Consider the following 13,408-nt stretch of genomic DNA (forward strand, 5'->3'; position numbering starts at 1 on the left):
ATAACTGTAACTGTTGGATTTTTTCATTCCTAGGGACAACGAAGACCGCTGTGTCCGTCACCTCGTCTGCTGCAGCTCCTACCCCACCGACTCCTGCCCAGTTCAGCAAGGCATTTGCATTTCACTCCTCAGGGTTTGTATGGGCAGTATACTCTCACCCCTTCCTGCTTTTAAACGTGCAAAATTGTTTTCCACAGTTAGTCTCCATTAGCCTTTGACCTTGGTTTGCAGCCCATCTCCGTGTGGTATAATCATACACCATGTCATCCGTGACCAACTGTGCCATTACCCACCTGGTGCTTTGGTGTCTCTTCGGTTTAACCTTCCTCAGTCCACCGAGATTCCTAGCCCAAACCAGCACAAGCAGCATTGTGCAAGGACGGCCACTGTACATTTTGGGCCCTGTACACAGGGTTTTGCGTCCTGAGAGCATGTACTGAAACCGAAACAAGCACTCATGAGGCCATTTTTACTTGGCAGGAGTTCTTTTGTCCTGGAACAATCACTGTCCTAGTACAAAAGAGTTAACATATGACTCTGCCAGCAGATTTAAAAGAACTGTTATCCAGCAGGTGCTCAACAAAATAAGGCCCCTCATATATACTAGAGAGCCAGTTTGGTGTAGTGGTTAAGAGTGCGGGACTCTAATCTAGAGAACTCGGCTTGATTCCCCACTTCTCGGCTTGAAGCCAGCTGGGTGACCTTGGGTCAGTCACAGCTCTCTCAGAGCTCTCTCAGCCCCACCCACCTCACAGGGTGATTGTCGTGGGGATAATAACAACACACTTTGTAAACCGCTCTGAGTGTGGCATTAAGTTGTCCTGAAGGACGGTATATATATCAAATGTTGTTGTTGTTTATTTCCCAGCATCTTCCTTGGGGCAACTCGCTCTCATCATTTGCGGTAAAGTATACTATATCAGTACACTCTGCACATAAATTCCAGTTCTGTCTCACACAATCATGACCAAGAAACAGGACCTGTGATCCCGTTATGCAAATATGGGTCCCCAGGGTAGGGGGCAACTCCTCTGGATAATGGGGTCAGGGCCACTAAAGGTATGCCATTGCAACATGGGTCCCACTGCTCTTGCAAAGGCATGGCAGGAGCATCTACCCAGTGCTTCTCTGTGCACAAAGAGCACGTTCCTTCCCCTGAGTCCCTGCAGCTGTGACAAACAGCCTTCCGTTCATGCATTGCCTGCTTGTCAAAGGAAGGAGGACATTTTGATGCTTCGCTTCCCAAAAGCCTTTCATGTTCTAAATGCAGCCAACAGGCATCACCCACAGAGCTGGTGAAAGGCCTGGCCTACACGTGTAAGGCCAGGCTGTACTCTCCGTGGCTGAGATCACCAGTGGGGGAGAGGAGGATTAGGCCACACCAGGGCGAGCTCAGAGGAATGATTTTTTCCCCATACGAGTCAGTAGCACAGGGGAAGAACTGTTGCAGAGAGAATCCTAGTTCCGCTTGCCCTCCTTCTTCGGCACTGCAGTGGACAGATCCCTACTGATTAGGATTTTGCATGTCAGACATATGCTGCATCTCTTCCCCCTTTCTCCCCGCGCCCCATGGACATGTGCTGCTTTATCAGTGGTGTGCTCCACATCCTGTGGGTCTCTTTCCTCTTCATTTCAAAAATCTGAAATGAAAAACATCTGGGAAGCTATCCCAGCCTTGCTTGTTAGGAACCCAACCAGCTGCTGTTGCCTCTGTGTTCTGCTGCCTTAAGGGGGCTTCCCCCCCCCCCCCCCCCGAGCCATATATAACATGTTTAATACAAAGTCTTTCGCACAGATTTCACTTTGATGGTCATGCCAGATGAAATGCTCACACAAGAGGATTGCAAATGGGGGCATCCAGACCAGTCTGAAAGCGTTGGAGCAGGAAAGGATGCAGTGGCCTGATGGGCATATTGTAGTTCAGGGGGGGGCGGGGGAGCCATAAGCTACTTGTGGAGGTGACTAAACCATCCTGGTGCCATCTGGAAGCCTTGGTTATGTAAGCAACCACACACAGAACAGCTTGTGTCATAATAGGGGAAAGGGTTCACGCCCAGCACATTCTAATTGGGCCTGTGAATACAGTACGGTTTTTAGAACAAACAAGGTTCTAATCCTTGGGATTCTGAACTCTGTGGTCCTTGCAACATGTACATCTACTTAACTAGTGTATTTTCTGGAAGTCCTGGAAGCGAGGAGCTAAGAAGGGCATGGAAGCCTGAGACACTTCCCTGAGCACTGAAAGATGCCGCTTAGCCCCTCCTCGGTGGCTTGATTTCCCCAGTCTGTGAGCGTACAGACACTTCAGAATGATAGGTCTTGCGTACAGCATCCAGCCCTATGCAGAAGTATGGGATCCAGAGAGCCATCAGGTTACTTCCACTTTATTGCAGCCTTATGAATTGGTCACCTCCAAAACATCCTATCACGAACAGCTTTGCTCAGGTCTTGCACAGAAGGCCACAGATTCCTTTATTGAGTCAGTCATCTCATGTTGGGTCTTTCACTTTTCCTGTTGCCTTTAACTTTTCTTAGAATTATTGTCTTTTCTAATGAGTCTTGTCTTCTCGTGATGTGACCAAAGTACAGTAGCCTCAGTTTCATCGTTTTAGCTTGTAGGGAGAATGCAAGCTTGATTTGATCTATAACCCAGTTATTTGTCTTTTTGGTGGCCCATGGTATCTGTAAAACTTCCTTCTGACACCATATTTCAAATGAATCACTTTTCTTCCCAACAGCTTTCTTCACTGTCCAACTTTCACATCCATGCATAATAATGGAGAACACCATAGTATGAATCACCTTAATCTTGGTCTCCAGAAACACTTCCTTACACTTAAGGATTTTTTCTAGTTCCTTCATGGCTGCCCTTCCAATTTCCTAACTTCTTGGTTGCAGTCTCCCTTTTGGTTGATGATTGAGCCAAGGAGGAGGAGGAAATCTTTATAATCATTTCAGTTTTTTCATTGTCAGCCTTAAAATTAAGTAACTCTACAGTAGTCATTACTTTTTTCTTTTTGGTGTTCAGCTGTGTTTTGCTTTGGCACATGCTTCTTTAACCTGCATTAAGCAGTCGTTTCAGGTCTTTACTGTTCATCTTCGTTATTCTGTGCCTCCACACATGGGGACTGCGCAGGCGCAGGCCAGCCGCCGGAAGATTTTTCTATTGCTTTCCTCAGCTCCAAAGGGGCTGTTGGGTGCGCACCTCAGCGACCGTTTCCCGCCCAAACGGTCACGTGTCCCAACAGCAACCAATGGCCCCTTCCCTCAGTTCTCTTCTTGCTGCCGCTAGAAGGGAATGTCTGCTTCGCAGCTCCGTGCTCTATAGTGATTGCTTACTTCGTGATTGATTATTTCGGTATTGACTTGGATTTCGGACTTGACTTACTCTTCTTCTGACTGATTTGGACGGATTTTGGACTCGGTGTGTATTGACTCGGACTGTTATTTGACGACGCGTATTGCTGAACCCCTTAAACATGGCCTCTAAGGCCTTATTCAAGCACTGTGCTCAGTGCCAGATGAAGATGGCCCAAACAGATGGGCATGATCTGTGCCTTTTTTGCCTTGGGGAGGGTCATATTGTCCCAGCATGTAAGATCTGCCAGAAGTTTACCCATAAGGCCAGACAGGAGAGGTCTGTGTGCTTGAAGGCATCGCTCTGGCAGAAAGTGTTGGATGAAGAGGAGACTCCCAGACCCCCTTCGGTGGTGGGAAAGACTCCGTTGTCCTCCCCAAAGGCTGCCCTTAGCTCCTCGGCCAAACGGCATTCACGAGCGGGCTCTGTGGCATCTGCTAAGTCGGTGTCGACATCTCGACCAGCGAGTGTAGCAGTCTCAAGAGCGGGTTCACAGGTGGCGATGTCCCCAAAATCGCCGAGAGAAAAGGCGTCGTCGAAGTCGGATCCGAAGAAGTCGGTTTCGGGATCGGATCCGATGGGGTCGGATCCTACCTGTCTGTCGACTCCGACGCCGGATCCGAGGGCTACTGCGGTTCCGAGACCGCACACCGCTGGCAAGAAGTCTTCCACCAAGAGGGCTTCGGATCCGAGGGCCAGCTCGGAGCCGCTGTCGAAGAAGCCGAAGAAGTCCAAACATCGGCACTCTCGGTCTCCACGGTGCAAGTCGGCTGATGAGGTGGTGCTAGTATCTCCACGCACGCCTTCACCTCATCTGAACTCACCAGACCGTTCTGCTCCGGAGGAGAAGGTGCCGGATCCGGGTGCATATGTCGTGGTCTCAAGTGAGCATCATTCCCCGTCACCGGAACTGAGCCCAGCTGCCCCTCGTCGGATCCGATGCACACCCAGAGAGCGCTCGTCCGCGTCTCCAGCTTCCTCCACTCGGAGTCGACTCCCTTTCTCCGAGGTGGGAAGTGTCGGTTCCGAGCGTTCTTTGGCATCACGACACCGGCAGGCCTCCTATATTCCACCTGCTTACCATTGCCAATGGAAGGGGGCTCCTGCAGGGTATGACTCCTCGGATCCGAGGCCATCAACATCCAGGCAGCGTGAGTGGCTACCTCCACCGTTTCCATCTGATGAGGTGTCGATTCCTGCTTCTGATGAGGAGGAGGCTGCTGTTGACTACGAGTATCGCTCTGATTCCTTGTCGGAACTGTCTCCAGATGACAATGTGGCTCCCAGAATGAGTTCCCCTTCTGAGGATCTCCGTATCTACGCCGACCAGATGGCCCGTATGGCAAAGGCGTTGGAGATTGTTATCTCTTCGGCCACGCCTAAGACGAAGGACAAGCTCCTGTGTCGCATCTATGGTGATAACCCAGCTACAGTGGGTTTCCCTATGTTGGAGGGCATGGAAGAGATAGTGGAGAAGGTGTGGAAGGTGCCTTCGGATCTGCCGGCTACATCGAAACAGATTGAGCAGATGTACAAAATCAAGCAAGGCACATGGCAATCGCTTGTCAAACATCCTCCACCTTCATCCCTGATTGCTGAGGAGATCCAGCACCGATGGTCAGGTTCCTCTTCCGTCCCGCCAGACAAGGAGGGGAAGAAGATGGACGCCCTGGGCAGACGCCAGTACTCCATCTCGGCTCTGGCCCTCCGTATAGCCAACTACCAAACCATCATGGCTGGCTATCAGCTGTACCTGTGGGAGAAGCTGACGTCTTATGTCGCTGACTTGCCTGCAGATAAGAAGGTGGTGGTGTCCCTGCTGCAAAATGAAGCCATTTGCCTTTCTAAGCAGCAGATGAATGCAGGGAGCCATGCAGCTGATACTGTGGCCCATGGTATGTCTTCAGCAGTGATCCTGAGGAGGCACTTTTGGCTTCGGTCTACGGCTCTCCCACAAGAGGTGAAAACCAAAATTGAAAATCTGCCCTTTGAAGGGGATTCCCTCTTCTTAAGCACCACTGATGAAGCGTTGAAGAAGAAGAAGGAGGATAGGCAGACGGCTCGGTCGTTGGGAGTGACCTCGGCGGACAGGTCTGCTTTTAAGCCACGGTACCCTACGAGATACAACCCGTAGCAGTACCATGGAAGATACCATCAACGTCCTTACTTCCATCAATACCCTGCTTCTCAGTGCCATTACACTCGTGCGCAGCAACCCAAGAGGCGTAGGCCTTTCAAGCCCCGTCCATCTCAGCCTTCTGCTCAGCAAAAAGATCCGCAAGGAGCAGGGAGGCAATTCTGACGGAATGAGCCAAGCACAGCCCTGACTTTCTCGGACAGGCTGAAGCCTTTCCTATTTGAAAGGGAGTCGATAACATCTGACTCATGGGTCTTAACGATTGTCAATAAAGGATACGGGCTGGAATTCACTGAACTGCCTAGGTGTCTCTCACCGTTAAGGGCTGTGAATAATTCCATGGCTGAGTTAGAGGATGGGATCATATCTCTCTTGGCCAAGGGTGCTGTGGAGGAGGTGGCATACAAGGAGTCTGAGAAAGGCTTCTTTTCTTGTTTCTTTCTGGTCCCCAAAAAGGATGGGGGTTTACGTCCCATTCTAGATTTAAGGGGTCTTAATGCCTTTCTAAAAGTGACAAAGTTTAAGATGGTCACACTGTCTGCTGTAATTTCCTTGCTAAAGAAAGGGAATTTGTTTGCTGTCCTTGACTTGAAGGACACCTGTTTCCATGTTGGAATACTAGAGGAGCACAGAATATTTCTGGGCTTCGTTTACAAGCGAAGTGTGTTCCGTTATAGAGTGTTTCCCTTCGGCCTATCCACGGCACCACGGGTATTTACCATGTGTGTGGCTCCTGTGGTGTCTTTCCTTCGGGAGAAAGGCTGTGCCATCTTTCCTTACCTCGATGACTGGCTCATGGTGGCAGACTCTGAGGCTGGGCTTGTGCACTCTGTAGAGTTAGTACTGAGCACATGCAAACGTCTGGGTCTACTGGTAAATTTGGATAAGTCAAAACTGGTACCCAACCGTAAGGTCTTTTACATTGGTGCAGTATTAGACTCAGTTGAGGGTAAAGCACTACTTCCAGAGGAAAGAGCTAGGTCTCTAAAGGGATTGGTTTCCATGTTCAAGAGAAATCGTTTCCAATCTGTGCACATGATACAATGCTTACTGGGTCATATGGCAGCTGCTACCTCGGTAGTACCCTTTGCGAGACTGCGTATGCATCTGCTTCAAAATTGGTTTGTGCGGAGGTACAATGCTATACGCCACCCTACGTCTCTCAAGTTATCCATACCTAGGGTCATTCTATCCTCCCTTGACTGGTGGCTGTCAGATGACAACTTGTTTAAGGAGACCCTGTTTGGCTATCTGCATCCTGAGGTTACAGTGACCACTGATGCGTCCCTGCAGGGATGGAGTGCCTATTGTGGTGCTGTGTGCATACAGGATGTATGGTCAGAAAGGGAAAGGAACCTGCATATTAACGTTCTTGAACTAAGAGCTATTCGTTTTGCACTTGTGTCCCTTGCAGCGCTTCTACAAAACCGTCAGGTGTTGGTGCAGACGGACAACACGACTGCCATGTATTACCTAAACCAGCAAGGGGGCACAGCGTCTATGATTCTCTGCAGGGAGGCCACGCTCATTTGGCACTGGGCGATCCAGAATGGTGTGATGCTTCGGGCTATACACGTAGCGGGATCAGACAATGTTCGGGCAGATGCCCTGAGCAGAGTGCCCATGCTGGACCACGAGTGGGAACTAAACGTAAAGTACATTGGGCCGATCTTCCAGATGTGGGGCCAACTGAGCATAGATGTGTTTGCAACGTCAGCAAACACCAATGCCCGAATATTTTGTTCAAGGGCAGGGAGCGACCCCCTCTCTATTGGGGATGCCTTCCAATTTACGTGGACCCACAAGTTGCACTATATGTTTCCACCATTCCTGCTAATACCAAGGGTGTTGTGCAAAATAGAGAACGACAATGCAGATTGCATTCTGGTAGCACCCTTCTGGCCGAGACAGGTGTGGTTCCCCAAACTGTTGCAGATGTCCAATCGGACGTATGTGAGTCTACCTCCCCAGCAGGATCTTCTGCTGAACGGGAGCTTGTTCCACCACGAACCCAAGAAGTTGCACCTGTCTGTCTGGCGGATTCTACCCCGCCTGTAACTTATTCTGAGCAATTGGAGAAAGTCATGCTAAATGCGAGGAAACTCTCCACTAGACAGGCTTACAAAGCTAAGTGGCTTAGGTTTGAGGCTTGGGCAGCTTCAAGAAATGTGGTGCCTATTAGTAGCCCCTTGGGGTTCGTCTTTGACTACTTATGTCATTTGAAGGACCGAGGGCTTACGGTTACCTCCCTAAAGGTACACCTTGCGGCAATTTCCGCATTTCACGATCAGGTTGACGGTTGTACGGTGTTCTCACACCATAAGTCTTGTCAGTTTCTGAAGGGGATGTTTAATCTCTATCCCCCTGTGTCACCACCAGTGCCTCAATGGTCTCTCTCTCTCTAGTGCTATCTAGGTTGATGCTGCCTCCTTTCGAACCATTAGCTACATGCCCTTTGGACTTAATGTCTTACAAGGTAGCGTTTCTGGTGGCTGTGACGTCTGCTAGAAGGGTTGGCGAGTTAGCAGCACTCAGGGCGGACCCCCCATTTCTTCTTTTCCATAAAAATAGGGTGGTCCTGCGACCATGCCTTAAGTTTCTGCCCAAGGTGGTGTCCACCTTCCACCTGTCGCAGGAGATCACACTACCTGTGTTCTTTCCGAATGCATCGACAAAAGGGGAAAAGGCCCTGCACACTTTAGATTTGAGGAGGGCCTTAGCCTTTTATTTGGACAGGACAAAGGACTTCCGTAGCAGTCCCCATCTTTTTGTCTGCTTTGGAAGTAAGGACAAGGGTCACAAGGCATCGTCCCAAACAGTGTCCCGATGGATAGTGTCGGCCATTACTAAGGCCTATGATCTGGCCAGGGTGGATTGTCCACTGGGGGTCAGTGTTCACTCCACATGCTCTCAGGCCGCTTCGTCAGCGCTTATCAGGGGAGTGCCGCTTGTTAACATCTGCAAAGCGGCAACGTGGTCATCTGCTGACACGTTTGTAAAACATTATGCTATGGATGTTAATGCAGAGCAAGATGTTGCTGTGGCCAAGGCTGTCCTTCACTCCTTGTTTTCATAACAATACACTTGAATGCTTTGCTCCACTGATGGAGACTGAAACTCTGTATATGTATATACGTATATAATTTATTGAACAAATTTAATGTTTTTTGAACGAGTTATTTATCTTGTGCTGATGTTTTTTGGTACATAATAAAATTGAGTTGGATTTCACCCCACCTTCCTTATTGTGTGAAGCTTGGTACTCTCCCATGTGTGGAGGCACAGAAGAACGAAGATGAAAACAGGGTTAACATACCTGTAACTTATGTTCATCGAGTTCTTCTGTGCTGACACACATGCCTCCCTCCTGCCCCACTGTGAACTCCTATTACCAAAAAAAAAAGAGAGAGAGAGAGAGATTCTTCAGTTGGTAATTATTGCAAAGGAGTATTAAATTTCTGTGTGGAATAGCAGCGGCAAGGCTGAACTGAGGGAAGGGGCCGTTGGTCGCTGTTGGGACACGTGACCGTTTGGGCGGGAAACGGTCGCTGAGGCGTGCGCCCAACGGCCCCTTTGGAGCTGAGGAAAGAGATAGAAAAATCCGGCGGCTGGCCTGCGCCTGCGCAGTCCCCATGTGTGTCAGCACAGAAGAACTCGATGAACATAAGTTACAGGTATGTTAACCCTGTTTATTCTACCATTAATGTGGTGACATTTGCATATCTCAAGTTCTTAATGTTCCTTCCACCAGTTTTCATTCCCCCTTCATCTAAAGCCAATCCACCTTTCCTTATATGTTCTGCATATAGATTGAACGGACAGAAGGCATCCTTGTCTAACATCTTAGCCAATTGGAAACCGTTCTGTTTCTCCATATTCTATCCTGCCTTGCTGGCCTGTTGTAAAAGATTACTGCGCATCATGTACATTATATGTTTGAAACGCTGTAAACTGCAGCATAAAGGCTTTAATGCTGGAGTTCTTTGGGGAGAAATGATACAGCTTTGGAAGAGAAGACTGTGCCATTGAGTCATAACTCATAACCAACTCATGGTGATCCCAGCAATGGACGTGTTGCTGGCAAGAGGGAGCAGAGGTGGTTTGCCACTGCCTTCTTCGTGTAGCACCCCATCTTCCTTGGTGATCTCCCATCCAAGTACAAACTGTAGCCTATCCTGCTTAGCTTCCAAGCTCTTTCAGGTTTAGGTTAAGCTGGGCTATTCAGGTTGCTCAAAGTTTTTTGGTTTTTTTGGGAGGGGGGATGATAAAGCTTTTAGAGAGGGTTAAAAAAATCCAGGATTGCAATAGAATTTCACTACTTCCCTGGTGTTAGTACATTGTGACGCATGCTGGTTGCTCCTTAGATGGAAAGAACGCTTTTTAAGGAAGCGCTGGTTCTGGCTTACCTTGTCACTTAGCCTGAGTATACCTTCAATATAATATGTGGCAAATAAATGTTTGAGCCTGCAACGTTTGTTTCTTTGCTGGCTAGCTTGTCATCTCCACCCAGAGAAAGACACGTGCGCTAGTCATTTAAGCCAGAGTTCTTTTTTGTGTTCACTGTGTCCTGTCTCGGTCATCTGGATTTTGACTCGCTACAGGCGATCAGCCAAGTGACTACCTAATAGATTCCTACGTGATGGTAACTCTTCAGGTGGGAGATCAACAAACCATCCCATAATCAGGAAAGCAGGACGAGGGCGCAGTTGTTCCCCAAACCAATTACAGTTCACTGTGTGTGCACATACATCTTAGGAAGCTGCGGCTGGTTGCCCAAAGGCTTCGTCTGGTCCTCAGGGCTTCCCATCCGGCTTCCAGCATAACCCCTGAGCACATGAGCACATACCAATTTTCATGCATTTCAGGCTCTCCAAAGAGCCCAGTGCCACTTTGTGTGAGTCCTTTGCTTGAGAGGGAGCAGCCAGGGCACATGAAAAGGCAGGGGCCCTGTTAAGGCCTGCATTGCTGTTCAAAGAGGGGGTTAAAGAGTCCTTTCATTGTGCTTTGGTGGAAATACCAGAGAGGGACAAAGCACACCGCTGGCATTTTAACTCCTTGCTTGTTTTAAAGTACAGCCCCTGGTTTAAAAAATTAGTTATTGAACAGGAGACTGATGGGTAGAGAGCTTGGATCTTGGTGTAGTATGGGAAAGGGCCCGGCTGTTTCATATTTTCTTTTTTCCCAAACAGGCCTGGATTTAACTTTGCCGCAGTTCCCTCAAGCCCTGCAATGCCTGGCCCAGCTTCTGCACAAGGTAAGAATACGAAGAAGGGCTGTCAGTAAATGGTTGCAAAGGGACCCAGAGGTGGTCCTTTTTAGCCAGGCTGCTGTTCTGTTCTGAGCAGAGCCTTCTCTCAAGGCAAACGAGTGGCCCATCTAACCTCCAGGAACTCAGGCCGGTGAAGGTCTTTTCCCAAGTCCTGCTCCCTGGGAACCGAATCTGGGGCTTTCTGCAGGCCAAGTAGGGGCCCACCACTGAGCCATTGCGGCTACTGGGAATTTTGCGCCTGGAATGATTGAAATCGTTCCGTGAGACTCAGTGCAGTCATATATGCAGCAGGGACGCCCACCCTCAGCAGAGGCTGTATGGGAGGAGGCAAGGCCTGAGCAGGGCATCGTGCAGGGACAGAACAGGCAGCCTCTTCCATGGGTGAGAATTTTGGTTTCCCAGGAGTCCTTAATATTTCAATTAGTGGATTTCCTGGCACGCACAAGCCATTCTCCTGTGCCACAAAATTTGGGGATTCCTGTGTAAGGGCAGCTCTTGCCTTTCTGGTGGTAACTGTCCACACGTCCCTACTGATCCTGTATTATTGTTAGCATCGCTTGCTGATGTTAGGTATTTGCCTTTTTTGTGCCTTGGCAGCACTAACCACCCCTGCAAAAGAATCAAGCCAGCCTGATCCATTTTCCCTCGGCGGCAATGCTAAATTTGGAACTGTTTCAGAGAGCCCATTTGCTTTTGGATCCACAAAACCATCCAGCCTTTCAGGAGCTTCGGTGACAAGCAGTGGCTCTGGAGATCCCAGCCAGGTGAATAGCCAAGCAGTCACAGCTGCAACTTCTGTTTCCTCCACAACCTCCACCAAATTGGAGAACCTTCCGTTGAAACATGGAGACCAGGTGTTCCAGGGCACTGCCGCCGGAGAGACGCTTGGGAGTTTCTCCGGCCTTAGAGTGGGCCAAGCAGATGAGAACGCCAAGGCCGCCCCTCCCAAACTCCCATGTGCTACTACGGCAAGCGGACCCCTGCCGAAAGCAACTGCGGTGCCTTCTGGATTCACTATTGGAAGCTCTCTGCAAGTAGGCAAACCAGCAGACGCTGCTGTGACCTCAGGCACAACCACCAGTTCACCGTCTGTAGCAGTCGGCGCAGGCACCATCTTTGGCAGTGTCCAGTTAGTCAATACGGGGGCTTCTGGTGTCTTCAGCATGGGAGCATTGCCAGGTGGCAATAAGCCACCGTTTACATTTGGCATCCAACAAGCGAATGCTCCGGTGGTATCGTCCTCTCTCTCGACGCTGCCTGCAGCCTCGCCAGCTCTCTCATTTGGAAGTCTGTTGAGTTCAGCAGCAGCAGCAGCAGCTGTCCCTCCTGTGCCCCCTGGTAAAGGAGAGGCAGATGCCAGAACCACCCCAGCACCTGAAAAGCCATCTCCAAACCACGCAGTTCTGCCTGGAGCGGCACAGCCACAAGGACAGGCCCCGGAGCTTCCTCAAGAGTCGCCTTCTCAAGAGTCGCCGTCTCCAAGAGCGGAAGATGTTGTCAGCCCCGCTTGTGCTTCAGCGGCACCCACTGGAGTTTCCACCTCACCGTCCAGTGATTCGAAGGCAGAGGCGCCTCCGCCGGTCTCCGCTTCTGACCAGCATGCTTCGGTGACTTCAGCTCCAGCGAACATAACCTTGCAGCCCACAGATGCTGCCAACACACCGCCCTCTTCCTCCAGCACAAGCACATCCCTCCAGGTACCGACCACAGGGACGTTGGCATTCACAGTTGCTGCCGCAAGCCCTTCCATGTTCGTACAGCCCCCCGTTTCCAGTTCTTCTAGCTCAGCATTCAGCCAGCCTGCGACAGACGCTGGGGCTAGCCCCACCACACCCCCAGTCTTTGGCCAGCTCTCTGCAGCTACTACGGCATCTTCTCTGTTTGGCCAGCCTGTTCCCACACCAGCCTCCGCCTCCACTGCCATTACCCAGGGAGCAGCAACTGGATTTAACACATCTGCTTTTGCTGCGGCAAGTACCACGGGCTTTGGCCAGCCAGCCTTCGGCCAGGCCCCGGCCTTTGGCCAGCCAGCGAGCACGGCAAGCAGCTTCACTTTCAGCCAGACGGCTTTTGGGGCAACTCCCACTTTTGGCCAGGCTGCTTCCTCCACCACTCCGGCTTCCAGCAGCGGGCATGTTTTTGGCGTGCCATCCAGCACAAGCACCACCAGTTCCTTCTCTTTCGGACAGCCCTCTGGCACCACAGGTGGTGGGCTTTTTGGCCAAAGTAGTACACCAGCTTTTGGACAGAGTTCCGGTTTTGGCCAAGGAGGGACAGTCTTTGGTAGTGCGGCTGCTACCACCCCGACATCTTCCGCTGGCTTCAGCTTCAGTCAAGCTTCAGGTAAGACACAGAAGGCATCTTTAAAGGGAGGTGCAAAAATAAAGCATGGCCAGCAAAGGGTCACATGGTACCTTAAAAGATGGATAAGCTGAACAAATATTTAAAAGATTTAGCCCCAAGGAGTTTTTTTTACGGAGAGGCAGCCAATATAAAATAATGATATTTATATTGGCATGAGTTTCCTTGGTCTGCTAAAGTGAGGATATCACAGCAGACATATCTAATTGTGGTCTCGAGTCTACACACACCTGTGCCATTTAGTCTTCACAGAGTTACCAAATGCTCTTTAAACCAAGTTAAA

At 50.0% G+C, this 13,408-nt stretch overlaps 1 protein-coding gene across 4 annotated transcripts in view; it reads left to right on the forward strand.

Annotated features, from left to right (window-relative positions):
- Positions 1 to 13,408, forward strand: part of NUP214 (nucleoporin 214) — a 100,218-nt gene that overhangs the window by 69,449 nt on the left and 17,361 nt on the right. For 3 of the 4 annotated variants that reach the window (XR_008598215.1, XM_054997973.1, XM_054997974.1), the window contains exons 27-30: positions 34 to 133; positions 869 to 904; positions 10,685 to 10,749; positions 11,362 to 13,107. Coding sequence is in view for 3 of the 4 variants with exons in the window: in XM_054997973.1 (XP_054853948.1) it covers positions 34 to 133; positions 869 to 904; positions 10,685 to 10,749; positions 11,362 to 13,107 (1,947 nt within the window). In the remaining variant the exon portion in view is untranslated. The remainder of the gene's footprint in view (positions 1 to 33; positions 134 to 868; positions 905 to 10,684; positions 10,750 to 11,361; positions 13,108 to 13,408) is intronic. The other variant, XM_054997976.1, reaches the window with a different exon arrangement.

This window comes from Eublepharis macularius, chromosome 14 (assembly GCF_028583425.1).
Source record: "Eublepharis macularius isolate TG4126 chromosome 14, MPM_Emac_v1.0, whole genome shotgun sequence".
Classification (NCBI taxonomy): domain Eukaryota; kingdom Metazoa; phylum Chordata; class Lepidosauria; order Squamata; family Eublepharidae; genus Eublepharis; species Eublepharis macularius.